General features: G+C 40.6%; 1 protein-coding gene across 4 annotated transcripts in view; it reads right to left on the reverse strand.

The window, feature by feature from the left end:
• Window positions 1-1,382: 1,382 nt before the first annotated feature.
• Window positions 1,383-22,754, reverse strand: part of PARP14 (poly(ADP-ribose) polymerase family member 14) — a 46,099-nt gene continuing 24,727 nt past the window's right edge. For 3 of the 4 annotated variants that reach the window (XM_025912988.2, XM_086675244.1, XM_086675247.1), the window contains 9 exons: window positions 21,947-22,025; window positions 18,969-19,118; window positions 18,366-18,428; window positions 17,427-17,594; window positions 13,719-13,925; window positions 10,417-11,016; window positions 8,774-8,907; window positions 4,607-4,781; window positions 1,383-4,049 (listed from right to left, as the gene is read on the reverse strand). In XM_025912988.2, the coding sequence (XP_025768773.1) occupies window positions 3,760-4,049; window positions 4,607-4,781; window positions 8,774-8,907; window positions 10,417-11,016; window positions 13,719-13,925; window positions 17,427-17,594; window positions 18,366-18,428; window positions 18,969-19,118; window positions 21,947-22,025 (1,866 nt within the window). In that variant the 3' untranslated portion in view covers window positions 1,383-3,759. Of the gene's footprint in view, window positions 4,050-4,606; window positions 4,782-8,773; window positions 8,908-10,416; window positions 11,017-13,718; window positions 13,926-17,426; window positions 17,595-18,365; window positions 18,429-18,968; window positions 19,119-21,946; window positions 22,026-22,754 lie in introns of those variants that run through there. The other variant, XM_086675246.1, reaches the window with a different exon arrangement.

Consider the following 22,754-nt stretch of genomic DNA (forward strand, 5'->3'; position numbering starts at 1 on the left):
AGACCTATTAATATAGTAAGTGAGACCAGCATTTTTAAAAAGTGGAACAGAATAGGTGATTTCAGTGAACTCTTTAGAAAGTGTAAGTATTATTTCATACAATTTTCTGGGAGAAGTATTTTTCCAGGATAAGTGTATTTCATAAAACTTTTCAGTTATATTTGTGTGCGTACTAGGCCTGATATAAAGTATATTTCTTCATGTCCTCATGTAGGTTGGGGTCAGAGAAATTTGAAATATATTCTGAGATAACACATTTAATTCAGTTAGAGGTAACAGTCTTTGACACGCTGAGACCTGGGAAGAGAGTTAAGACATTGGTATGAATGGATTTCTAAGTGTAAGTGGGTGATGGGAGATATTTCCTGATTTTATCGAGATGGAGATCCTGGCTATGTGTGGAGTATGGCAGTGAGGAAAGATAGTAAAAGAGGAAGGCCATCAGCCACCAAAAGGAGCTGGATCGCATTTCATCCTGCATTTCTCAGATAAGCATGCCTGAGTGAGTGAAATTATTAGATAAATGCATTGACCCTGCAGAGGCCAGAGGCGTCAAAGAATACAGGCTTATTCTCCCCTGCTCCCAGGACCGGGCCACATCTGGGTAGGGCAGTGGGTTCCAGCTCTGCTCACAATGAGAATGGAAGAACTCCAAACAAATTTTTTAGTAAGAATACAGACTCAGCATCACACCCAAAGTACCCAGGCATTAGCAGGGCGAACCTGTCCAGTTGGCACAGTGACTAGAGCCCATGAGCTTTTAGAGTTCCCCAAAATGCTTTAGATTCTTTTGAAATTAAAAAAACAAAAAACATGTAATCCAGCTTCAGTTGCATTCACAGTTATATCATTTCAGTTGCAAAGTGTAATTGTTAATACTTTTTACTTTTTATGGAGTAAGGGGCCCATGAAGGCAAAAGTCCCTGGAGTCATGAAAGTCCTACATGGCTCTGAGTATCAGGATATCAGAATCATTTGAGATGCTTGCTGAAAATGCATATTTCTAGGCACCGCTCTAGAGCTACAGAACCTGACTCCTTTGGGATGGGCCAGAACTTGCTAGCTCAGCAAACACCTCAGGTGATTCAAATACCAAAAATATTTAAGAATCTCTGGCCCTAGGGGAAACCCCCAAGACCTCTCACAGTCTCAAAGTGGGCTTGGTTTAGCAGGGACTTCTTATTGGGGTCAATTTGCCCTTCAGATTTACTGAACTAACCCTGTACTGTGCCCTTACTGTAATTTTCAGGTGAATATTATTAACACTCTGAGGACCCCTTGATGCTCTCGTGTTTAGTTGTAGTCTCGTATCAGCAGTGGCCTGTGTTTACTATCAGGCTCTCCTGTATCTGCCCTTAAGGATAAAGAGGTTTACCACCAAATGTATTTTCCAAATATTTTATTCAAAAAGGAGGTAAATGACATATATTTGTTTAGATTGAGGATAACTATGACATTTACTGACTGGATCATTACACTTTGGTGCAATACACCCTGATACTCAGGTTTGCCCTGAGTTAACCAAACCAGTGGAAAACAAGAGCAAATCAGAGAGCAGGTCTCTCCTTTTTATTTCTTACATTCATTGTCAAGCCTGTGTTCAGACACCAGTGGCTGTGAAGCCACTCCTAAGCAATAAGGAGTCTTTGCCAATCCACTTAAAAAACAAATAGCAACAGCAAGAAAAATTTCAAGATGTCCATTAATGAAGCAGTACCTGTGGCCCCCTCAGCCTCCCAAACTTGGAGTGAGGTAGTTCGCAGCAGCCAAGGAAGAGTGCCTTCAGCCTCCTAGTGACACCCCCTGGCATCAGTCTAGTCTCTTGGCCTACAGAGTTTCAAAGGAAGAGACTATAGTGGAAATCAAAGGCAGAAGGAAAAAGCCAAGGAAATATGAGGGTCATTCATAGATAACCTGAGCTGTTTCTGAAATGGTAACATTAATCAGAGGCCATATTCTGTAATGGGAAGAGCAAAGGGCTTGATGACACAAGGACCAAGATTGTGTTTCTGTCTCTGAGGACTACTACCTAGGTGACCTCAGGCAAGGAAGCTTCTTCACTCTGAGCATGTTTCCTCAACTTTAAAATGTGGATATGGGAGCGCCTGGGTGGCTCAGTCCATTAAGCATCCAGCTCTTGATTCTGGCTCAGGTCATGATCTCATGATTTGTGAGGTTGAGCCCGCATGGGTCTCTGCACTGACAGCACACAGCCTGCTTGTGATTCTCTCTCTCCCTCCCTCTCTCTACCCACCCCTCAAACTCACACTCTGTCTCTAAAAATAAAAATAAACATTAAAAAAATAATAAAATGGGGATATATTCTTATCTCACAGAATTGTTTGAAGGAATAAAATAAATACTCTATGTGAAAGCACTTATTATATTACCTGGTACAATCTAGGTGCTCAATGAATAGTGTCTGAATCTAAAATTTACCTGGGGAAAATAAAAAAAAAAAAAACACAACACAACACTTTACTATCTAATAGATACTGAGCTAGTAAATTAGCAATATGACTGCTTGATTCCTTTGGTTTATTTATGCACAAGTCTTTAAAATCATCAAAATTGAGTGCATAAAGAAAATATGCTATTTAATAACATTAGAACTCAATCTTAACATAGTAGAAGGGTTTCACGCTGACAGTGTGGCAGGCTTATCTCACTGTATTCACTGGGCAGAACTAAGACCAACAGAAGTTAGATGAAGGCAGATTTGGGGTCAACATACAAATGGACCAGTCTGAGCCAGGGTTGCTGTGCTGCACAAGTGGGTGGGACACAACCCCCTTGGGCCACAAACTAGACCACAGCCCCTGAACCATGTGGGGCACATCTGCACTGTGATTCCAGAAGCATGACTGGAGCTGTCCCACCTGTCATGGTTCTATTCCCTGTTGTACAATCTTCAATTTAAGGCAAAGTCTACGATGTAAAAGAGATGGCTCCTACTTTGGGTTGGAGTCTGACTATGCTTTGTCTTTCTTAGTTGGTTTATAAAACGTTTCTAGAGCTTCTATTTACATCAGGCACAGACCTCAGCCCAGGGATTAAAAAAAAAACAAAATGAGTTAGACACCATCCCTGTCCTCAGGGAAATCAGCAATCCTACAGTAATATTGTGCTCAGTAATATTGTGCTCCTCAAGGAATATGGCATCCCAATGTGATACCAGCTGTCTCCTTCAGCAGCAGCTGAAATTGCATGGCTGTGCCCTCTGACTTTAAGATGAACATTATTCTGAGGTGTCTGGGTGGGTCAGTTGGTTGGGCGTCCGATTTCGGCTCAGGTCACGATCTCACAGTCTATGAGTTCGAGCCCCACGTCAGACTCTGTGCTGTCAGCTCAGAGCCTGCAGCCTGCTTCAGATTCTGTGTCTTCCTCTCTCTGTCCCTCCCCCGCTTACACTCTGTCTCTCTCTCTCTCAGAAATAAACATTAAAAAAAAAAATCAGATTATAAGATGAACGTTATTCTCTCCTTCCTGAAAATACAAATATGATCTTTCCTTCTACAGATTTGATGTCCACAGTTGTGGACAAACAGTTGTAACTAAGTTATCTGATTTAAATTCCCAAATTTATTGCTCTCAAGAGAGGTACATTCCAGTTATGAAGAAGCTGAAGAAAGTCTGATTTCAGTGATAAGTATCCTTTGATCTTAGAAAATGCTGTTAAGAGGGGGGAAAAAATCTAAACTTGTTTTACAACACAGTATGTATAGATGAGCAATGTCTTCTGGGAAGGATACCAAGATATTAATATGTAAAAGTAATGAGGTACTCTGGGTAAGCCTGGTAGTCATAAAATACCACAAATATACCCGGATTATGCACACAGTCTGTGACAGTGTCATACAGATCAGTAGGGTTGTCAGGGCTCTTTGGTGGAGGCACAATCAGCGACTGATTTCCACGTGTGTAGGTTCCAGTAAGTACTCGCACATAGTACATATGCTTTTTCCCATTTCTGTCTGGTCTGGAGTATGTATCGCTGGCAGAATAACGGGCATTGACGGCAAAATAGGTTCCCTTTCCATATGCCATAGCTGTGAAGATAAAGACATTTTTTAAAAGTTCAATTTGGTCTATAATCTGACATATTGACCCGGTATGTCAAATAATGTTATAATAACGTTCAGTTCTTCTCTCCAAAGCCTCTTAAGAATTTTTTCATGTGTTTTAATTTTTTTAATGTTTGTTTATTTCTGAGAGAGAGAGAGAGACAGAGACAGAGCACAAACTGAGGAGGGGCAGAAAGAGAGGGAGACACAGAATCTGAAGCAGGCTGCAGGCTCTGAGTTGTCAGCACAGAGCCCGACGCGGGGCTCAAACTCGTGAAATGCAAGATCATGACCAGAACTGAAGTTGGACGCCCAACCGACTCAACCACCCAGGTGCCCCTCATGTGTTTTTAATTTTTAAAAATCATTTCTCCACCCCCGAGGGCCAGTCAGTCCTTCTGGGAGGACACATAATGACTCTTAACCCTGAAACTCTGGCTGCAGCACAGCCACCAACCCTGCAAACCACACTGTCCCTTGCCCAGGTTGGGTTCTCGCAGCTGACACCCCATTCGTAGCAGGCAGATTGCTTGCTGCCTTACCGTTTTTCCCAGCGTAACTGCGGTTAAAGCCATTTCGGTTGACATGTGGCACTGAGTCAACATCTGTCCCATGGAAGAGCTGCTTCTCATTGTTTTTATGTCCATACTTGGCATCCATGGCTTTTTTCTTTGTTTGGTAGCTATTCCAAAGATCTGGATTCTGGATCCTCTCAATCTACAAATCAATAAAGAAAAATATTCTGTCGGTGCCAAGAGCCTTTGGCAAGATACAGCAAATGAAACATGACCATTATTTTTCATAAATGAAAATTAAAATAAACAACAATTTCAATGCCAGATGGCACCTTTCTGCATTCAGAAATCTTTTTAGATCCAGTGTTTCACAAAAATAGACCTTGGGAAGAATATTAATTTCATTTTTTAACATCTTTTATGTACCACATGAGAGCAAACAGCGTTTAGGATCTTAAGTCCTCGTTGTGTGAAGTTGGCTGACCAAGCCTCCCCAACTCCTGCTTTTCACCTTCAGTTCAAGGGCAGTTCAGTTTCTGTCTATGTCACTTTGTCACTTTGCCTCTCTCCTCCTCCGTCCTTCTGGGACACTGGTTCACCTGGTTAGCCATGTTCTAATTGTGGGAGAAGTGCTAGAGGGTCTGGTCCAGAAGGAAATTAATTAATGAAAATCAATCTCTGGTCCAGTTGGAAGAGTGGGGCATAAATCCTGGTGGGATAGGATCTGCTTGCAGACCACAGTTATGCTTTGACCATCCATCCTCTTTGGGAAGTGGCCTCCAGGGCTGTGGGGGAAATTCCTTGAGTCCTGTATTGCAGGACCCAGGAGGAATCAGACAAATCTAGAATCTGTAAGCAAACTTGCTTGGGTTCTTAAAAAAAAAAAAAAAAAGATGGGGCACCTGGGTGGCTCGGTCGGTTAAGTGTCCGACTTCAGCTCAGGTCATGATCTCACAGACCGTGAGTTCGAGCCCCGCGTCGGGCTCTGGGCTGATGGCTCAGAGTCTGGAGCCTGCTTCCGGTTCTGTGTCTCCCTCTCTGTCTGCCCCTCCCCCGTTCATGCTCTGTCTCTCTCTGTCTCAAAAATAAACGTAAAAAAAAAAAAAAAATTAAAAAAAAAGAAAAAGAGAAAGAAAGGAAGGAAGGAAGAAAAAGAAAGAAAGAAAGAAAGAAAGAAAGAAAGAAAGAAAGAAAGAAAAAAGAAAGAAAAGAGAGGAAAGGAAAGGAAAGGAAAGGAAAGGAAAAGAAGAAAGAAAGAAAGAAAAAAGAAAATCTAGGCAAGACAGAGCCAGAATGTGGGGCATTCTATAATACAACTGGCTTAAAGTCTTTAAAAAATTCAGCATCATGAAAAATGATTTTTTAAAATGCAGGAGTATATTCTAGATCAGAAGAGACAAAGGAGACAAAATGACCAAATGCAGTGTGTGAACACATATTTGGAGAGGGGGGAGTAATAACAAAGCAATTGGGGAAATTTGAATATGGACTCTTATTAGATATTACTGTATTACTGTTAATTTTCTTATATGGGATAACGCTGTTGTTATTTAGGAGACGGTCTTTATTCATACGAGATATGTGCTAAAATATTTATGAGTGTCATGAAGTCTGCAACTTACTGTCAAATGCTTCAGCAAAACCTGAGAGAGTAAGAGAGAAAAAGCAAATGTGGCAAAATTACTGAATCTTTGTGTAAGTTTATGGATGTTAAAAGTCTTAGTCCCAGGTCCTAATAGTCATGGAGGATGACAGCCACCTATTTTTCCTGTTAGTGTTTTCATACTGTCAGGGATTTCCAAAGAGGTGTCTTAAGTATTACCTAGCTCTACTTTTATCTGTTTCACACACTGGACTTTCACTTTAAGATTTTATTTTAAAAAAGGGTCTACAAAAAAATAGTAAAATCATTTCTCTGGCCGTCCACTAACAACACATGGCAAACCTCCAGAGCCCACTATAGACATGGCTGGTCCACCGGACAGTTCTGCTCAATCTGGACTTGGCATCTCCTCAAAATGTGCCAGTCAGCCACTACCAGATGACTGTACTTGATATTTGAGATGAAACATATTTGTTATTGCAGAACCAGACCATCAAAGTGCCGCACACCTGAATCACACTGTCTTGGTACCTCAGAATTGTTTTTGCTCAAATGGTTTACGTTGAGGATTAAAAAATGGAAGCTGTGGTACAAAATTTGATATTGAATTTATTGTGAGGATGATTTTGAAAATATTCTCCAGGACTTGATTCACAGTATAAATCTCTCAGTTAGCCAGTCTCAGTACCGTGAAAAGCTGTGAGTCTCCTGATTACATGATTTTCTTTCTGATTTATGAAAATTATGAATCTCAAGAATGCGTGTTTACTTCTTTGCCTTGTCTACCAGGAAGCTCAAGGAAACAAATCTGTGGTCCTTCTAATAACTACCTAGGAACTCCTGTTATATATTTTTGTAAATGATAATACCTCTGTATTATCTTATTTTTCCTACCCTCCTTTTCTTTTTTGTCCATTTTTCTTTATTTTATCTGAAGATATGATATATATCCTTGTTAAGACGCTTCAAATCGTTTTGAGTTATTATGTGCTTAACTACATAAATAAACAGAGTGGTGGCAGAAATAGAAAATTTGGTAAGAAGGAAAATGCAGGCCTTATTGGCAGACTTGTTTTGATGGATGAAGGGAAGGTACCCAAAGGTCTCTAACTTTACTCAGAAAGTGGTAGAACCAAGGACAAAAGTGGGGAAGGAAAGGGAAACAGTGAGATGATGAGTTAGATTTAGGGAAATTGATTTAGCAGACAGATATTAAAGCAGAGATGTTTTTAAGCCATTGAGTATATGTTGTAGGGGCACCTGGGTGGCTCAGTCAGTTAAGCATCCGACTTTGGCTCAGGCCATGATCTTGCCATTCCGAGTTTGAGCTCCACGTCAGGCTCTGTACTGACAGCTGAAAGCCTGGAGCCTGTTTCAGATTCTGTGTCTCCTTCTCTCTCTGCCCTTCCCCTGCTCATGCTCTGTCTCTGTCTCTCTCTCTCTCAAAAATAAATAAACATTAAAAAAAATAATAAAAAGTAAAAATACATGTTGTAGAGTATGATCAAAGATCCAGGTTGGTGATGTTGATTTGGGAGCTGTCAACATTGAAATAGCAGCTGAAGCCAAGAAGGGTAAAAACATTTCTTGATGAAGTACAGAGACAGAAGAGCAAACTATAAATCCTATGGGCAAAGCTAGGATTAGCAGTTTGGAGAAGAAATAAATAACAGGGATAACGAAAGGAAAACTAGTTAAAGAAGAAAGCATTAATATAATATTGCCATAGAGGTCAAATGGGACCATAATTTCAAAGAGCAACACTGAAGCTTAAAAGTGCAAGATGCAAAAAAAAAGAAAAAAAAAAGTGCAAGATGCCAAAATGAGGGAGATGAACAAGGAAAGGACCATTGGAATTAATCACAGAAGCGAGTGCTGCTGATCTGTGAATGGTGGAGCAGAAGCACAGAATCCTGATCTGAGGGCCTCTGTGTGTCTTTGTGGTGTTTTCTAGTTATTGAATCCAACCCTGCAGCTCTATCTTTGAATTTTTACTAGCTTGCTTCACAGATTCTTGTGAATTCGTTTCTGCTGGGATATCAGGGTGGGTGGGGGAATGTTGCTGTGGGTCCGTTTTCATTTTCTTGGGCTAGCTTTTGGAACTTTTTCGTTTTCTTGAAGCTGCTGCCCTTGCTGTCAGCAGCCTCTTCAGGTCCGCTGCTGAGTGGCTCCTCCTTTGGAGGAAGAGAGTTTCCTCTTTTTGGGGGGGATGTTCCTGTTTTCTTCCTCTACAGGGTCACTAACTGGTTCCTCTTTGGGAAAAGACTTCTTCCTTTGGGAAGGCTTCTACTGTCAGCTGTCTCTTCAAGATCACTACTAACCAGCTCCTCACTGAGTCAACATGTGTTTTTAGTATTCTAACATCATATCGCAATCTAATATTATATTGTAATAACTGACACGATCTCAATCTTAATGTCTCTGTAATTATAGTGATGGGAGTAGAATCTACAATCAAAAATCGATTGCCATAAAATATTCTAATTCTGGGAAAACAATGTGGTTGCAAATGTATTTGTAGATTTATCCAGGACCATGATGCCACTCATCTCCACCATTCTTAAGAAACTCCATGTCAGCAGAAGGCTTACCTTCTCTATGTAGAAGTGCGAGCAGGTCTGATTAAACTTGCTTGCCACTGTGGCATATTCTGCATGACCAGGCTGTAGCTCAACCACACAGACATCCTGCTGTTTCATATCACTCCAGTGCTCGGGGATCCCAACTGCAAAGAGGACATTTGAGGACTCCCACACACCTGGGAAGGCCCATCCACACGCTCCTGGTATGCTCTGAAGAACTGAGTATCATCTGTGTTCTTACTTTATTATCTTCTAACTCAACGTGTTCAAGAAGTTCTTATCTTTCTCAGAAAATGTCTCTCAAAGCATGGCCCACAGACAACCTACATCAGAACCAATCGTAATGCTTGTTAAGAGAAAACCCCACAGGGGCACCTGCATGACTCAATCTTAGGTTAAGCATCTGACTTGACTCAGGTCATGATCTCGTGGGTGTGGGTCCGAGCCCCACATCAGGCTCTGTGCTGACAGCTCGGAGCCTGGAGCCTTCTTCAGGTTCTGTGTCTCCTCTCTCTGCCCTCCCCTGCTCATACACTCTCTCTCTGTCTCTCTCTCTGTCTCTCTCTCAAAAATGAATAGATGTTAAAAAAAAAAAAGAAAAAGAAAAAACCCACAGATCTACTGAATCAAACTCTCTGAGGGGTGGAACCCATGTACCCGCATCTTAACAAGTTTTGATCATGCTCAGATTTAAGAAGTGCTGGTGTGGTGTAACTCAAGCTGCTTATTCTGTTCAGTCTCTAATCTGTCATCATTTAATAATTTAACAATAAATTATTTCCCTACAATGGTCTTGTTAGAAAAGCGTGGAATTTTGCCGGAACGCCTCACTACCACAAGGCCCTCCGCATCTATTCAGTATTTTTCTCCACATCCTTAAGAGCTGGGTGGCTGGCAGGTTTTGCTGTCTTCTCTTCTGCTAAACAGAACATCATACTTGATTTGTCATTCCCCCAGGGTGGCTCAGAGTCTGAGGAATTCATTCACACGAATCTCATGAGAGATAAAGATAATGTACCAGAAGCCAATTTACTAGTTTTCGGTGCTGGACCTGTGCGGTTCAGACAGGAATGTCTATCTACACAACACAAACAGTCCCTTCTCGGGGAGTCGATCCAGTCAGAGAATTCCAAGGCTGCCTCCTGATGCATGCATTGAGGAAGACTTATGTTCAGGGCAGGAGAGGAAGTGAATTCTGGGAGAAGATCCTACAAGCTCCCAGTGCTCTCCAGGTTATCAGTCACAGAGAGAGTGCCCACTCTGACCAGGCTGTCTTCTCCTTTTGTTCTAGAAAACCTTGAGCCACTTTTCTTTAAAGCCCACGGCTTTCCCTCTTCTGACTGAAGGAGCCATTATCTCTGCAGCAGAACTGGCCCTGGAAAGCTGATAAACTGTAGAGATGGGAACAACTGCAAGGCTTGGGTACTGTCACCATTAAGATGGTCAGCCTCAGACTGTTGAGTGCACCCATGCTACGTTTCCCCAGCCATAATGTAAGCGCATTAAGCTCAGACACCCAAGTTTTCTATTTCATCCCATAAGACTTGCCTGAATTTGATCTGCTTGAGTACAATTTCGATGTATGTACCAAATAGTGTTAAGCCCAAAGTAGGGGTAAAATAATGGATCACAAGCACACAGGTTTGACTCACCTTCAGATTTCATGAGGCGCCGAACAGGTAAACTGCGTCCTTCTGCATCTGTAGCACTGTACTTGCACAGGTCCACGGTGTAGGTCTGGTGATTAACTTTGACAACAGCTATCCTTTTTTTTGCCTTCCTTGCATTCTCCAATTGCAGATTGATTATTTTCTTAAAACTATGAAAAGTGTCTTTGTCATAATATTGCCATTCTACAAATTCACTGATAAAATCTGCCTGGGATTTCTGTTCTTTGGCCAATCTAATTCTCTTGATCATTTCCTCAATTGCATTTCTAGCCTCTGTCAAATCTTTGCCAATCCCAAAAACTTCAATCAGAGGTCTTTTACTGTCCAAGCAAATGGCAATATTTAAGTTCTCCTGCAGCTCATTCAATTTCTGATATTCTTTTTCATTAAAATCTTTGATACACTCATCTTCATTGGTGTAAGGACACAGTTCCTTTGTAATCAGATCCTGTATCCAGGTGAGAGCGTTTTCCACACATTTTACATTTTCACCACACACCTGAAAACTTGCTGATTCTGTTTTCTTTTTCAAAACCAAAGGATTCTGCTTTTGGGGAGATTGACTCGGGGATCCCATAAATGCTAAAAAAAGGAAAAGAAAAAGAAAAAGAAAAAAAGAAAAGCAAAGAAAGGAAGATTAGCTATTTCTCTCTCTCTCTTTTTGGTTACTGTGCTGTACATTAATCTCCAGGACTTATTTATCTTATAACTGGAAGTTTGTACCTTTTGTCCCTCTTCACCCATTTCATCCCTCCTCACCTCCCAATCCCATCCCCTGCTGCCTCTGGTAACCACCAATCTTTTCTCTGTATCTAACAGTTTGTTTGTATTTTAATATTCCACATATTAAGTGAGATCATCTTATTTCATTTAGCATAATGCCCTCAAGGTCCATCCATGTTGTCACAAATGGCTGGATTTCCTCCTTTTTTATGGCTGAATAATATTCCATTGTCTGTGTGTGATATATATACATATATATATATATGTATATATATCACATTTTCTTTATCCATTCATTTGTTGGTGGACACTTAGGTTTTTCCATGTCTTGGTTTTGTAAATACTACTGCAATGAATATGGGGGTACAGATAATCTTTTTAAGATAGTTTTTTTTATTATTACCTTAAGGTAAATACCCAGAAGTGGAATTGCTGCATCATATGGTAGTTCTATTTCTAATTTTTTGAGGAACCTCCATACTGTTTTCCACAATGGCTGGATGAGTTTGCATTCCCACCAACAGTGCATGAGGGTTTCTTTTCTCCATATCCTCCCCAACACTTGTTATTTCTTGTCTTTTTGATACTAGCCATTCTATCAGGTGAGGTGATTTCTCCTTAGGTTTTGATTTGCATTTCCCTGATGATTAGTGATGTTTATCACCTTTTTATGTGCCTGCTGGCCATCTGTATGTCTTCCTTAGAAAAGTGTCTATTCAGATCCTCTGCCCATTTTTAAATCCAACTATTTGTCTTCTCCTATTAAGTTGCAACAGTTCTTTATATATTAACCCCTTTGTATATTAACCCCTATCAGATACGTTATTTACAAATATTTTCTCCCATCCCATAGGTTGTCTTTTCATTTTGTTGATGGTTCCCTTTGCCATGAAAAGCTTTTCAGTTTGAGGTAGTCCCACTTGTTTATTTTCTGCTTTTGCTATTTGTGCTTTGGTGTCAAATCCAAAGAAAATCACTGCCAAGACTGATATCTAGGAGCTTACTCCCTGTTTTCTTCTAGAAGTGTTATGGTTTCAGATCTTTAATGCATCTTGAGTGGATTTTTGTGTATGGTGTAAGACAGTAATCCTGTTTCATTCTTTTGCATGGGGCTGTCCAGTTTTCCTAGCACCATTTATTTTAGCATATGTGCTGCTGAAGCAAGCACCCAAACACTATTTATTGAAGAGATATCCTTTCCCATTGGCTCCTTTGTTGTAAATTAATTGACCACACAGATGGTCCCCAACTTACAATGGTTCAACTTACTATTTTTCAGCTTCATGATAGTATGCAAATCATACTCATTCAGTAGAAACTATACTTTGAACTTTGATCTTTACCTGAGCTAGTAATATGCGGTGGCATACTCTCTTGTGATGTGGGACACTGGCAGTGAGCCATAGCTTTCAGCCAGCCAGGCATTGTGAGGGTCAAAAACCACTACACTTACAACCATTCTGTACCTGTAAAGTCATTCCGTTTTCACTTCCATTATAGTATCCAATAAATTACACGAGATGTTCAACACTGTTCTATAAAATAGGCTTGTGTCAGATGAGTTTATCCAACTCTAGGCTAATGTGTTCTGAGCATGTTTAAGGTGGGATAGGCTAAACTATGATGTTCAGTTGGTTAGGTGTGTTAAATGCATTTATGACTTATGACTTAAATGGATTATGACTCAATTTACAGTGGGTTTATCAGGATGTAACCCCACTGTAGGTCAAAGAAGATTTGATATGTGTGGATTTATTTTTGGGCTCTCTAATCTGTCCCATTAATCTGTCTGTATTTATGCCAATGCCATACTGTTTTTATTACTATAGCTTCATAACATAGTTTGAAATCAGGAAGTGGGATGCCCCCAGCTTTGTTCTCCTTTCCTTTTTTCTTTCTTTCTTTCTTTCTTTCTTTCTTTCTTTCTTTCTTTCTTTCTTTCTTTCCTTCTTTCTTTCATGTGCATGAGCGAGTGCAAGCAAGGGAGGGGCAGAGAGAGAGAGGGAGAGAGAGAATCCCAAGAAGGCTCCAAGCTGCCAGCACAGAGCCCAATGCAGGGCTTGAACCCATGAACTGTGAGATCATGACCTGAGCCAAGATCAAGAGTCAGATGCTCAACTGACTGAGCCACCCAGGCTCTTCTGTTCTCTCTCAAGATTGCTCTGGTTATTAAGGGCCTTGTGGGTCTGTACAAATTTAAGATTGTTTGTTCTATTTCTGTGAAAAATGCCTTTGGAATTTTGATAGGGATTGCATGGAACCTGTGGATTGCTTTAGGTAGTATGGACATTTGAACAATACTAATTCTTCCAACCCATAAGCATGGTATATTTTTTCCATTTGTCATCTTCAATTTCTTTCATCAATGTCTCATAGTTTTCAGAGTATAGGTGTTTCACCTTCTTGGTTAAATTTATTCCTAGGTGTTTTGTTCTTTTTGATAAAATTATAGATGGGATTATTTTCTTAATTTCTCTTTCTGATAGTTATGTTTAATATTAGCTATTTCTCATGTGACATCCATATTAGGAATATGCATTTCATAAAAAAGGTCAACTCACATGTTAATTTAGACGGCAGAGACTGTTGGGGAGAAGTCAGAGATGGTTCTCTTTTTTTCATGCTGGCCCAAAACACGTCCAGTAGGTGAGGCATAAAGATAACAACTTTAACTTTTTTCACAGACCGGACAAATCCTTTTTGGATAAAGTCTTCAATGGCATCAATGATGGCATCAGCAACCATACCTGGGTCTTGTTTGGCATTTCCTAGAAAAGCAAATAATAAAAACAGGGAGGGGGAAAGACCCAACTGGGAAGGCTGAGCAGTAAGTTGGGGATTCCAGTCCTCACAGAATGAATGCCCCCCTGCCCAACTCTTTCATCATCTCAGGCTTTTCTAGCAATGCACGGCCAAACACTTTTGAGGTCCTAGATGCAACAGGGAGCTTCTATTCCAGGAAGTCAGGAAGTCACTAGCCCAACAATGAACAAAGGACCCAGAAATCTAACTTTTGGTTTCGGATGTTCGTATCTACTCTGTTGAGCTGACCCTACCTCACTGTGTTCTTCTGTGTTACAAGGATAATTAACTATTCTCGGCTCATTAGTGTCCTCAAAAGGTCCATAAAAAGCAAAATATTCTAATATATGTGGAAATATCAACTCTTTTTTGCTCATAGTCACCTGACTATATGCATGTATCTTTATTCTTCCAGATGTCTTTGGGGACCTGATTTAAACTAAGCTAATTTTGTAAGATACCTGGAGCTGTAAACTATCTGTTATAATCTATAATTCTTTGCACACAAGTTATCCATGAGCCTCTAGGAAATCTTTTCTAGAACACTCAGTGAGATTTTAGCTGACTTGCTAGGTTTGAAGTGCCACCTAAGCAAGTCTTTTTCTTTGTATAGCATGTTCCGTATCTTGTTTCTCAGGCCTAATGCCCAGGTAAGATCATGAAAAGTCCCTTGAAAAGTCCCATGAAAAGCCATGGAAGCAGTCGCATACAAATAAATGGCAGCTGGAAAATCACAATGGGGAGCAGTGTAAAAATCCCATGACCAACCTGGTGTGGTAGACTAACAGCCCACTTGGATGTTCCCTGTTGACGGTGTCCACCTCTAATGCAGAAATGAGAGTAGACCACTCTGGCCTGGCTACATAGACACTTGTGGGAATGTAGACAAACCCTGTACAAAACTAAACAAATGGGTTTGTTCAGGCTTTTTTTTTTTTTTTTTAGATGATCAGGAAAAGAGAGCAATTCTCCTTTGCAAAGCTATGGTTATCCCATGATTTTTGGAAGATTTTAAATGGGAGTGTTCAGACACATTCATTTACTGTCAACAAACATTTACTATGTCCCATCATGGGCTAGCTCTCAGCTAGGCACTTAGAACACAGAGGATGTGATATATGGGCATAAATAGGTATTCAACAGGTGAAGTAAGAGAAGCTGAGGGAAAGACTATGCCTGATAGAACTGTAACAGGGGTTTGATATGCTTACCCTGGTGTGTTCAGGGCAAAAGATCTGTTTTTTGAGAAGGATAAATCTAGGGGTGGGTCTCCTCCACAGAAGCCCAGATCTAGATAGGAGGCTATAATAAAAGTTTAGGCAAAATACCAGAGCTGAACAAAAAGAAGAGGCCAGAATGAAGAGTCAGGTACAGGGACTGAGAAGATAGTTGGGAAGTGAAGTCAGCAGGACCTAGTGACCAGCTGGGTTTATCTGTGACCCTGTGTTTGTTCTTTTTTGCCTCCCACCCACCAGTATGTGTGCATCATGAGTCGTGCTGTATTGCAGTAGTTTGTTTACATGTCTGTCTCTCACGGTAGGCTAGGTGCTCCTTATGGACTAGATCCTTTTCTGAGACATCTGTCTCCAGTGCCTAAACACAGTGCCTGGCATATGGCAGGCACTTGGTAAACATTTAATCAAATTAGTTAATAAGCTAATGAACATAGGAGTGATAAAGACTATAGAGTCAAGGATTATAGGTAGAAAGTGATGCTTTTAACATGATCAGGGATACAAGAGGAAGGGCAGGTTCAGGGCAGAAGACAACAGAAGAAAGTTCATAGTCTACATTGAACTTGAGGTGCTTGCGAATATCGCTGGACACCCACCCCTTCCCCCACGCAGGTGTCTGTAAGGAACCAGGGAGAGGGCTTCTTTTACTGCCAGAAGCTGTCTCAATCACAGTCCCAGTTCAACACATAAACACCACTAAAGGGTCCTTAGTGCTTTAGTCTAAGGACCAAATCAGGTGGTGATAGAGACTGGTAAAGACGACAAGCAAGGAGAATCTGCTAACTTTGATTTATTTGTGCAGACCAGCAATGCAACCAGGTCAGTGGAAGAGACAATAGGTTTTCAGTAACCCAGAAATACTCAAACATGTGTATATTTATATAAAATTAAAACTGCCTCATTTCCTTGTTTTTTCTTGGGAAGGTCTGTGCCACCCTTGAGTTGTCTGATTTCTTGGCCCAAATAAAATTTATGTAGAAATACAAGACCAGAGCTCAGAAGAAAAACCAATGGAGACAGAGACAGAGACTCTGTTCCCTCCATGTGGGAACATTAAGAGGAATGGTAGAGAATTACAGAAATCAAAATAACAGAGGATTAGAAGAAGGCTCAGAAGGGGTGCCTGGGTGGTGCAGTCGGTTAAGCCTCCGGCTTCAGCCAGGTCACAATCTCGCAGTCCGTGAGTTTGAGCCCCGCGTCGGGCTCTGGGCTGATGGCTCAGAGCCTGGAGCCTGTTTCTGATTCTGTGTCTCCCTCTCTCTCTGCCCCTCCCCCGTTCATGCTCTGTCTCTCTCTGTCCCAAAAATAAATAAACGTTGAAAAAAAATTAAAAAAAAAAAAAAAAAAAGAAGGCTCAGAAAATGACAAGGGTGGTTAAGTGTAGTGAGCTAAGCTTTTGGAGGGCTTAGAATGCCAGTGGGCAACACTCAATTGCTGCACAATGGAATCACCAATCCAGGGCTCTTTGGGACCAGCCAGCCACGTTCCACTTCAAGTCTGAGAATGTTTGCCTCCCGGACCAGCTCTCTTACGGAAAACTAAGCAGAAATTCCTAACCAATGCCCATGACTCAGATTCCTGGGAAAAGAGCTCAAAGAAATCACTTCACTAATGGTAAACCCAAAGCACCATCCTTATACATGAAGACCCACACAACTATTAAATAGTTTGAGGAAAACAGAGGCAAGTAGGCTGAAAAGGGGAAATTTGGAGTTGAATTTATGACCCATTAGAACCAAAACCCATTAGGCTCTGGTGACTGAGAGGCTTCTGTGTGGAGATGTCCTAAGGCCAACCCACGCAGCCAACTGTCCAAGAGGTGTAAGAAGAAGGCAGGAATATTCATCTGAGAGTCAGCAATTGCGAGGTGCAAGCAGATGCTCTGATGTTCTCATGGAGAAGGGATGGAGCAAGAGGTTACAGACTAAATAATGTAGGGGACAGAAAAGAGAAAGAGACTGAGGAATCAGACGGAATGGGTGGTTTCTTTCTTTTCTCTCCCTTCCTGTCTCTTCCCTACCATAGTAGAGAGCAAATGTCACTCTAACTAATATTCAACACTGTCTTCAGTTTTCTTGATGTTTTCCTCTTACTTAAACCACCCACAGTCTTTGCTTACTCCCTCAGGGGGCTGCGTTGGAGTGAAGACCCTTACTCAGTCTCATCATTAACTATATTAACAGCACCAGATCCAAGGAAAGGTGGACGCCTTGATAGCCAGAGGTTACAAACCTGTCCCAATGGCTGGGAGGCAAATGGACGAGTAATTCCGTTTTTCACACTCTTGCAAAACATAGGAGATTGATCTCTTGACATCGTTTCCACCAATAACGTGAACAATATTTTTGCACCTCAATAATCCACCTTCGGTAATTATATAATCACTGTTGCCCTTTTGAACTGGGAAGCATAAAACAGAGAGGTGCAAAATTAGATACTGAACCTACCTTTTTTGTCTCTTTTTTTCATTTCATTTTATTTTATTTTTTTAATTTACATCCAAGTTAGTTAGCATATAGTGCAACAATGATTTCAGGACTAGATTCCTTAATGCCCCTTACCCATTTAGCACATCCCCCCTCCCACAACCTCTCCAGTAACCCTCTGTTTGTTCTCTATATTTAAGAGTCTCTTATGTTTTGTCCCCCTCCCTGTTTTTATATTGTTTTTGCTTCCTTTCCTTTGTGTTCATCTTTTCTATGTCTTAAAGTCCTTGTATGAGTGAAGACGTATGATATTTGTCTTTCTCTGACTGACTAATTTCGCTTAGCATAATACCCTCTGGTTCCATCCACATAGTTGCAAATGGCAAGATTTCATTCTTTTTGATTGCCAAGTAATACTCCATTGTATATATATGTACCACATCTTCTTTATTGAACCTACTCTTTGATTGTTTAGGAAGCAAAATGTTTGGTTTGGCACATAAAGCATTCTATGTGAATAAGAGACTCCTAAAATATGGTCTTTGATGAATCTTTTTTCTCTTTTTAACTGTGAGATTGCTTTTCACTTCTAATTGTCTATGCTTAGAAGTCTTTGGTCAAATGTATGATTTTAAGATTAATACGTTTTCTCCCCAATCCCAAGACTTTCCCCAGCCTCTCCAAAGCCTTCCATATTCAGCCTCCCACTTACAATTTTGAAGCAAAAAATAGTATTGTGCCTTACCTTGGCGAGAACATTCCATTTCCACATTTTGTCCAGCACATTCTAAAATTGCTTTGGACACCCCTACAGGAGAAAAAGCAAAGTTACAAACATGAATTTTAAAAAATGAAAATAATACATCTGAATCAGAATGATTGCCTCATTAACTAAAAGCTTTCCCGATCATCAAAGGAATCCTATCACCTGGTATTTCTGATAAGAAAGAAGAAAAATTTAGGGGCGCCTGGGTGGCGCAGTCGGTTAAGCGTCCGACTTCAGCCAGGTCACGATCTCTCGGTCCGTGAGTTCGAGCCCCGCGTCGGGCTCTGGGCTGATGGCTCAGAGCCTGGAGCCTGTTTCCGATTCTGTGTCTCCCTCTCTCTCTGCCCCTCCCCCGTTCATGCTCTGTCTCTCTCTGTCCCAAAAATAAATAAACGTTGAAAAAAAAAATTAAAAAAAAAGAAAGAAGAAAAATTTATAAACTGTTACCAATTAGTAGAAACCATGTCAAAATAATTTTAAAGTTATTAATTAACGTTAATAAGCCAAAGTTGTAGAAGCCAGTTTGTAGCAATTGTAGAATAGTTGACTATTACCCTACTCAAAATCTGACAAGTCAAGTACCTGCTTTGAGATTAAATGTCTTTGATGTTGAATTTACGATCATATCTGCCTCTTCTTTGGTGATATCTCCAAAGGCCACTTGGAAGATGATGGGACCAATCATCATTTCATGCATTCCTACATCTGGGCTAAACCCAGTCCCATAGAAGACTGAGAAGAAAAATGGAGTCCATCACCAAGTTGGCAACAGCAAGAACAACTTCTATCACACACTCCTCACACGTGCTCCTCTCATACTTCTTCCCCCGCTCTGTGACTTCCGGCCCTTAACCAGCCCTGACTCTAAGCCCCAGTGATGGTCCATTTCTGAAAAAGGATTATAACATATAATACATATTGGGGCGCCTGAGTGGTTCAGTCAGTTAAGCATCTGGCTCTTGATTTTGGCTCAGGTCATGATCTCATGGTTGGTGAGCTCAAGGCCCGCATCGCACTCTGCTCTGTGCACAGCCTGCTTGGGATTCTCTCTCTCTCCCTCACTCTCTGCCCCTCTTCTGCTCGCACTGTCTCTGTCAAAACAAAGAAATAAACTTTAAATATATATACATATAATAAATATATAAAATATATTATTTATATATAAATATATATAAATAATATATATTATATAAATATATATAACATAATACGTATCAAACATGACTTCTGCTGCTGGCCAGGGTGAAGTCAGGCCCCCTAGCATCTATTTCACTCATGATTTACAATTGAAAATGCAGGATAAATACAAAAAAGCCACTAACTGAGAACTGAAAAGTAAACAGTAGGCAGACTGGGGGAAGAAGTCAGTACTTGAAGAAGCCACCTGGAAGGGGAGGGGGAGTTTCTCATTTTATTTTGTTTTGAAATATTTCCTCTTTTCTCTCCCAGCACTGGCCGAAGGTGGCCCAGTTGCAGAACTATGCTATGAGAATTTCTGTCTTTGTGGCCAGAGGATTAGGAGAAAGGGTCCCTATGAGCTAAAGAGTATGAGAAGTAATCATCATGGTTGTCCATAGTTTTTCTTTTTTAATTCAGGCCCTGACTCAAGGTGGGCCCAGTCACAGGGAGCATTCTGTATTTCTGTCCAGAAGAATCCGGAGAAAGGGCCCTTATGGTCTGAAAAGTGTGTATGTATGGGCAATACCTGAGGCGCTCTCTCTCTCTCTCTCTCTCTCTCCACTTTGCCTACAAGGGAAATATTACCATGCAAAATTATGAGGCAACCCAACAGGCAGCTTACACTCCCAGAGACACTGTCTTTCTGGCCAGAGGATCTAGAAAATGGGCTCCCTTGAGCCAGAGAGTGCAGGAGTCCCAGACACGTGAGAGCTGGAGAAGGAAGCCCCTATTTTGTGTGTGAAGTGTGATAAATCCTGAACTCACACAGAGCTGCAAGTGTGGGAGCAAACCCAAGCAGCATAACAAAGGCTTTGAGAACTAAATTAACATTGGAACTGCTACCCACACAGAAGGTGAGACAGAACCTTAGAGTGAACTGAATGGACTGTCTGCTAGAACAAACAAAATGATCACCATTTTCCAGAGGGTTTTTTTTGTTTTTGTTTTGTTTTGCTGTTTGAGAGACAGAGAGAGACAGAACATGAGCAGAGGAGGGGCAGAGAGAGAGAGAGAGACACGTAGAATCTGAAGTAGGCTCCAGGCTCTGAGCTGTCAGCACAGAGCCTGATGCAGGGCTTCAACCCACAAGCTGTTGAGATCATGACCTGAGCCAAAGTAGGATGCTTAACCGACTGAGCTAACCAGGTGCCCCAGAGGATTTTAACAGGACCCAAGTTTCACAGCATAATACTTAAAATGCCCAGTCTATAATCCAAAATTGCTTGTCATCCAAAGAACCAAGCAAATGTGATGAGTTCTCAAAGATAAAGACAATCAATTTCAGATGCTAATCTCAAGATGATCCAGATGTTGGAATTATCAGACCAAGACTTTAAAGCATCTGCTATAACTATGCTCCCTGAGGTCAAAGTAAACATAGTTGAATTCATGGAAATGATTTGGCATGAATGGAAAAAATAGGGGCCCTGCAGAGAAATATAAACTATTTTTAAAAAGAACCAAATGGACATTTTAGAGCTTAAAAATACAGTATCTGAAGTAAAAAAAAATTCACTGGATGGCTAGTGGACAGAGCAAAGAGTCCATGAACTTGGAAGTGGATCAAAAGAAATTATCCAATGTGAAGAACAGAGAGAGAAAAGAGATTTTAAAAAAAGAAAAAAAGAGGGGCGCCTGGGTGGCGCAGTCGGTTAGGCGTCCGGCTTCAGCCAGGTCACGATCTCGCGGTCCGTGAGTTCGAGCCCCGCGTCGGGCTCTGGGCTGATGGCTCAGAGCCTGGAGCCTGTTTCCGATTCTGTGTCTCCCTCTCTCTCTGCCCCTCCCCCGTTCATGCTCTGTCTCTCTCTGTCCCAAAAATAAATAAACGTTGAAAAAAAAAAATTTAAAAAAAAAAAAGAAAAAAAGAGATCCTGGGGCCCTGTGGAATGCTATCAAAACACTTCACATTCTTGTTATCGGGGCACTGGAGAGAGATCAGTGTGGTAAAATAATTGAAGAAGAGACTGAAAAATTCCCAAATTTGATGGGAAACATACACATTCAGAATCAAGAAGCCTCAGCAAACTCCAAACAGGATAAACTCGAATATAGCAACAGCAAATTTGACAGAGGAGAAGCATTTGGTTAGTACTGTCTCTTTAAATCTATCTGTTTGAGAAAACATGCCACATCATCCTTAGAAAATAGTAGCCTTATTACTACTTAAAAATCCATTGTACAGGTTACATAATTTAGCCTACCTACTCTTTCACTTTAGGTCACATAAACACAGCCAGTGTCTTACATGCTCAGGTGTATGGGATATAATTTAATATCTTCTTTATCAGTAATTGATTCTTTCATAAAACATCACTACCATCTTTCCCTGAATAGTTACTTAGTAACTAGAAATAATTTCTCATTTAAAAGCTTTACTGAACCTTGTTTATCTTCAGCCTTGGGAATTTTGTCACTGACGAAATTTCCATTAGTCCTTCTGGCGAATTCATCTGAAAATGCCTGGAAATACAAAGACAGTTTTGACCACTACAATCCTCAGTAGATGAATAAATTTGATTCATCAGGGCTTTTGATCTTGCATGCACACATACTCAGGAGAGAACAACTCTCAAAGTGTTATTTTCATAATAGATTTTTAAAACTATGAAAATAATACATATAACTCTGTTTCTACAAATGCATTCTAGGAAAACTATTAAATATGTGAACAAAGATATAAATATAAGCATATTCATTATATGCTATTTATAACAGAAAATATAAAACAGTTTACAATCCAACAGGGAAATGGTTAAATAAATTTTAGTATATCCATGTGTTGGAATATTTAGTAGCCATTTCAAATCTCATTTTCAGGGGCGTCTAGGTGGCTCAGTCGGTTAAGCGTCCGACTATTGATTTCAGCTCAGGTCATGATCTCACAGTTCAGTTCAAGAGTTTGAGCCCTACATTGGGCTCTGTGCTGACAGTACAGGGCCTGCTTGGGATTCTCTTTCTCCTCTCTCCCTCTGCCCCTCCCCTACTTGCACTCACTCACTCTCTCTCTCTCTCTCTCTCTATAATTAAAAAAAAAAAAAAATACACATGTATAAAAGAAGGCCAGGATGAAATTCAACTAAAAGAATGAATACATTTTGTATGGTTCAAATTTTCTACAATGAATATGTGTTGTTTTCATAATCAGTGAGAGCAGGTATCTTGCCAGTTGTTAAAAAAAAAACCGCAGTA

Source organism: Puma concolor, chromosome C2, assembly GCF_028749965.1.
Source record: "Puma concolor isolate L17-30 chromosome C2, mPumCon1.1.hap2, whole genome shotgun sequence".
In the NCBI taxonomy this organism is placed as follows: domain Eukaryota; kingdom Metazoa; phylum Chordata; class Mammalia; order Carnivora; family Felidae; genus Puma; species Puma concolor.